The 6,000-nt window shown below is 43.5% G+C and overlaps 1 protein-coding gene across 1 annotated transcript in view; it reads left to right on the forward strand.

Moving 5' to 3' along the window:
* The window catches only part of CDH7 (cadherin 7), a 95,334-nt gene extending 91,173 nt beyond the window's left edge, over nucleotides 1–4,161 (forward strand). Inside the window, exon 11 of the mRNA XM_016211999.2 lies at nucleotides 3,350–4,161. Within this exon, the coding sequence (XP_016067485.1) occupies nucleotides 3,350–3,843 (494 nt within the window). The 3' untranslated portion in view covers nucleotides 3,844–4,161. The remainder of the gene's footprint in view (nucleotides 1–3,349) is intronic.
* The last annotated feature ends 1,839 nt before the right edge of the window (nucleotides 4,162–6,000 follow it).

Consider the following 6,000-nt stretch of genomic DNA (forward strand, 5'->3'; position numbering starts at 1 on the left):
GAAATAATCCTAAAACTTACACAGAACCACAGAAGACACCAGAATAGCCAAAGCAATATTGAGAAAGAACAACAAAGTTGGAGGTATCACACTACCCGATAGCAAACTATAGTGCGAGGATATAGTAATCAGAACAGCATGCTACTGGCATAAAAACAAGCAAATAGGTCAGTGTTGCAGAACAGAGAGCCCTAAAATAAACGCACACCTTATGGTCAGTCTGTGACAAAGGAGGCAAGAATATACAAGAGGGTAAAGAGGGTCTCTTCAATAAATGCTGTTGGGATTACTGGGCTGATACATGCAGAAACACAAAGCTGGATTACTTTTTTACATCGTATATGAATATAAACTCACAATGGATTAAAGATGAATGTAAGAACTGAAACCATAAGACTCCTAGAAGAAACCACAGGCAGTAAACTATTTGACATCACTCTTAGCAGTATTTTTTTATATATACTTCTCTTTAGGCAAAGGAAACAAAGGAAAAAATAAACAAATGAGACTACATCGAACTAAAAAGTTTTTGCACAGTGAAGCTAATATAATGTCACCCATAACTGAATTAAAAAATTAAAAATCCACTTATAAGTAGATCTGTACAGTTGTTCAAGGATCAAACGTGTGTGTGTGTGTGAGAGAGAGAGAGACATGATTACATGATTCATTGTAATTACATGAAGAAAAGAACTGAGAATTTTGAAACGTTTTGCCTTTGACACTGACTTAAACTAAAAGAGCATCTAATTATAACTCTTCTTACCCTCTTCATATCTTCATTCACTTTTATGCCCATTCACGTCTTACATCCTTTGGCACCCAAACTTTTCTCCCTAATATGTGTAACAGATTTCTCATTTTCACCTGCCTCCACCTGTCTACCCATCATGATCCTCTTGGATACTCACCTCCCTTTATGTCTTATTCTATCTAATTCCTCAGTAAGAAATCTTATTTGGTCCCACTTTCCTTCTGAGGCAATTACTTTTATCTTTGGGGAACTATGTAAAAAGTTTCAGAGACTAAAGTTATTTTATTCATTCATATGTCTTAAAACTTACTGATGTGTCTTTCTCTGAACAAGAATTGCCTCTTGAGCTGTCCCAGGTGGAACGGGGCAGTTATGTCTCACCCGATTACTGCGTTTTATTACGTTGACCACAAACAGGCTTTTCACGTGTCTAAGACGACCATCGCATATAAAAATACCTCACAAAGTTGCCATAAGTGTCAAGCAGTGTGCCCTGTGTGTAGACCTTCATTTCTCACCTTACTGCCTTTTCTCTCTCCCATTTAATCTTTGGTTCACATACCTTGTCACACATTTGGTACACTGCCTGCTTCACTCATTAACTAATCTTGTTGGCTTTTCTTTGATCAAAGAAGAAATAACGATGTCTTCACTTGTTGTGTTCATGGAATTTTGAATTGTTTCACAATGAAAATCTCTCTGTTGCCCAAGTGCCTGGCATTCCCCAGTCTCTTTGCCTCTCTGATCCATCCTGTGAACACTGAAGTAGCCTATAATTATCATGGATAGCCAGGCTCCCTTGGTTTAAGTTACGTGCCCAGGATCACACATCTAACGTGCGGGAAGACTGGAGTTTTAGCCAAAGCCTTCTCAACGCCAAAGCTTCCTATTGGTGTAAGGCCCATGGCAGAATGTTAAGTAGAGTTGTAATGGAGCTGCAGCTCTGCCATGGGCCTTGAGGACCACAAGGTTTGCAGTGGAAATGAGAATTCTCAGGGGGCAAGAAGGGACAAGAGTTGGGAATCCACCCAGCAGGGAAGGGAGGTGAGAACCAGACTGCTTATGGGACCAGATGGACGAATGAACTGTACACAAGCTCTTGAGCTACATACCTGACATTTTGATGAAGCCAGTTGAGAACATCCAAATGCAGTAAATAGGAGCCAAAAAGAAAATAGGCAGGTTTGGGCCATAGCAGCATGAGAAGGTGGTCAGAAAAGCTCAGAAACATATCTCAGTGTCTAAATTGTAGGCTGTCAGTAAAGCTTGTGTGTGAGCAGTAGGTCAGGGTGAGGTGGGAAAAACAAAATAAAGAGAGTCACAATAAACAGTTGGTTTCACAACTATTTCCAAAGAGCTCTAATAAAATGTCTTCCCCACTCACATCCCTGTTGATGTTTGGTAGCAGACAAATACTTAAGAACACATATTCTTTTCCCATAAGATAATAAAATCAATTTTTTAATTAAATACGTAGAGGTTAGAGCTTTGATTTTTTTAAAGCTGGTTAAGGAGGGTGATAGAACTGTCTTACCCCCTAAACATTGCATTTAGTTACTCTGATACCCTTTTTCCTGGTTTTTACATTTTTATTTTCAAATGTATTCTTCACTGCCAAAGTAACACCTTACAAGATATTTTAAATATAAGTATTTCAGACTTTTTAAAAAACATGCTGAGAGTAATAACCCTTTGGGCCTTTTAGATCTTCCTGAAAAAAATTGGGCTGATGTAATAAAAGTTGTTTAAAAAGATGTATTATTTGTAGACAGATAATTAATGATAATTCACTGCCTTATATATTTTTAAGTTCCAAATTTTTCTACTTCACTTTAACTTAACCCAGGGGCCCTGAAATCTAGTGTCGCAGTCCTGCAGGTATTCATTCACCTGAGCCAGAGCAGGCGCCACCTGATTAGGACGTGGCCAGGGCACTTGCTCCTTTGCTTTCCAGTACACCCGTGTGTGCTTTATGACCTAATTATTCATTTCGATATAAGCAGCAATATTCCTGATGTTAAAGGGGTGCTTGATTTCTTAAGATACCTTTAGCTAATGCTGAAACCCACCACCTCTGCTCTCTCGGTGTAAAGACCGAGCTCGACATTGCCCCCGAGGAGCGGGCCCCCTTCGCTGCGGAGCTTTGCCCCCGTGTGCACAGCCTGGCCCGCCGCGTTGCAGAGGCGAGTGCCGGGCATTTGTTCAAAGGACCTGCCCAAGTGCTGTGGTCCAGCTCCCCCTGAAACCGCAGCTGCTGCGTTATCGCCCCGCCTCTGTGGATGTCACTGCCGGTCAGCAGTTACGGAGCGCGGGGGGCCCGCACCTTGCTCTCGCCGCCGCTGCTGGGGCGGCTGTTAAAGAGGGGGGCTCGGCCCCGGCTCCCACTCCCACTCCCACTCCCATCGATCGGGTGCGGAAAACGCTCCCTGTCGATGGCCCGACGTGTCCGTTTTCAAGGCACCGGAGCAAATGCAGTGGTCGGCTCTGAGTTCCCACTGGGCGGGCATCCGGGGCACCTCCCCGAAAGGGCAGGGTCTGCGTCGCACCCGAGCCCCGCTTGGCTGAAACTGTCCCTTTGCTGTCTCCTTGTCCCAGTGCTCATCCTCCTGATCGTCACCATGAGAAGGCGGAAAAAGGAGCCCCTCATTTTCGACGAAGAGCGAGACATCCGGGAGAACATCGTCCGCTACGACGACGAGGGTGGCGGCGAGGAGGACACGGAGGCCTTTGACATGGCCGCCCTGAGGAACCTCAACGTCATCAGGGACACCAAGACCCGCAGGGACGTGACCCCCGAAATTCAGTTCCTGAGCCGCCCGGCCTTTAAGAGCGTCCCGGACAATGTCATCTTCCGGGAGTTTATCTGGGAGCGGCTGAAGGAGGCCGATGCGGACCCCTGCGCGCCCCCCTATGACTCCCTGCAGACCTACGCCTTTGAGGGCAGCGGCTCGGTGGCCGAGTCCCTCAGCTCCCTGGAGTCCATCAGCTCCAGCTCGGAGCAGAACTACGACTACCTGAGTGACTGGGGGCCCCGCTTCAAACGCCTGGCCGACATGTACGGCACGGGCCAGGAGGGCCTGTACTCCTAGCCCCAGCCCCGGAGGCCGCCGGAAGGGTGCCGAGGACTGAAGAGGAGCCGGGGCCGAGCGGCCAGCGGCCAGCACGAGCCCCGCCCGCCGGAGCAAGCGGCTGTAAATACGTCTCCGTTTCCGACCGACGGGCTCCTGCCTCGGGGAGTGGACGCTCAGGAGATGGCTCCAAGGACCGCACTGACCACAGGCGCTGAGCATTTGAAAGCTTTTGATAAAAAGAAATGCTCGGCGGCCTGTGAATAGATAGCAACTCTCAGATACCTGCAAAGGCACCTACCCTCTGTGAGTGAGCAGGGCCCTGCGTCGCGGGGGAGCCCCGGACGCGCCTTCAGGGTCCTGCCGGTATCCAGACGTGGGACGGAGTTCATTCACAGTGACGCTTGAAGCTTGCTAGATTAGAGAACCCGGCAGAATTTTATTGCTCTGGGTTAGCAAATATATTTTATTTAGCAAAATACAAATTCTTAGAAAAATCCTCCCCAATCCTCCAATACAAGCCAATGAAATTGGGTTTCAGGCAACATACACCATTGTTTAGCAAATAAATATGAAGTGTTCCAAATAAGATAAAGCTAAATCATTCTTAAACTGTGCAGTCGTTTCGAGATGCTTGTGTAGGTATAAAGAAAAAGTTGCTGTCTATTTGTCGATTTTTTTATTACCTCTTCTGATTTGTACAGGAGACTATCTCTTCTTCCTTATTTGACACATGGTCTTATATTTATTTTGGACTCCTATCTCCACTCAGTTCAGGTCCATTTTACTGCCTCATAGTATTGAGCTCGTCAGAACACGGTGACTTTTCTCCAGTCTGAGCTCCACGAAGGGAATGAAGCATGGAAATGGAGAAAACATAGAGCAATGAAGCTTCTCAGAGAGGAGCACAGCTATGAGGACATGAGTCGTTGGTCTGAACCACTGGAGTGTACAAAACAGTGGAATAAAATATTTGTATTTTAGAAAGATTTCAGAGAGAATTAAGAGTTCCTTTGATGCAAGATTTATTTTTCGAGGTCATGAGTTCTATACGCTCCAAAGACTTGAGAATTTGTTTTATCCCACCTCTTTTGCTGAAAACATACGGAGCAAATGGCTGTTTTTTTAAAATATGTCTTAATGTCATGTTATAAATTTCAAAACCCACCTTTAAATTCCAATGCAAATACATCCCACAAGAATAGACCTTGCGTTGTGTGATCTCTGTCCTGGTTTTAGATGTGCCAAAGTGAGAGTTTTTTCAAGGGATCACGTGTGTTTAAGTTTGTGATGGGCTTCTGAAAAAAGAATTTTATGACGAAAATAATATGTCTACCTTTTTTTCCCCTAGAACAGTACTAGTTTAATGTGCATATAATTCAAGTAAGAATGGATTTTTTTAAAATTTTCTTGTTTTAGACAGTATTGTTGGGTTCCTGATAAATCTATAGAGAGTGAAGTGGACACTGTATAAGGAATTATGTTCTAAACATGTTTCTTTCTGAAGGACAAACACTGGAAGTAGAATCTCTGCAGTTTGATGACAGGAGGAGATACTGTAGGATTGTGTCAACTTGCAGCCCCACTGTTAGAAATGATGTGAAAGTGGCCTTCAGCTTCATTAAAATAAACAATTCAATGAGTTGGATTATCCACAAACAGTCCTTTCCTCTTGAATAATGTTTTGTAGACACTGTCTCATGACTAGATAGATATGCTTCTTGCTGTATTAATATACATACATATGCAAAACCAGTTTTATAACAGAATAAAAGATCCTGTTCATTACTTTCAGTCACATATGTAAGTTTTTGAAATTTAAGGAGAAAAAAAAAAAAGCTAGTACACTTGTACCCTTTTCAATAAAATCACAGTGTGGTGTAGGAATCATGTAGGTATTGAATCAGCAAGGTGCTGCGAAAACAGGTCTGTAATCATGCCCTCGTCTGCAGGAAGATGAAATAGTTTTTTAGTACATTTGGGTGATGTCAAAACTGCTGATTGTTGCACATACCACTTAGTGGAGGTTTGAATGTATTTTAGAAAAGGCGTATCATTATTCACCTTGCTTTCTTTCCTTTTAAAGAATATATTTTCTTGGTTTTTAATTTTTTTTTCATATTTGCCAGTAATATATTGGGAAAAGACTCAAATTTAAATAAAGATTTAAAATTCTTG

The sequence above is a fragment of the Miniopterus natalensis genome, chromosome 7, assembly GCF_054644295.1.
Source record: "Miniopterus natalensis isolate mMinNat1 chromosome 7, mMinNat1.hap1, whole genome shotgun sequence".
NCBI classification, from domain to species: domain Eukaryota; kingdom Metazoa; phylum Chordata; class Mammalia; order Chiroptera; family Miniopteridae; genus Miniopterus; species Miniopterus natalensis.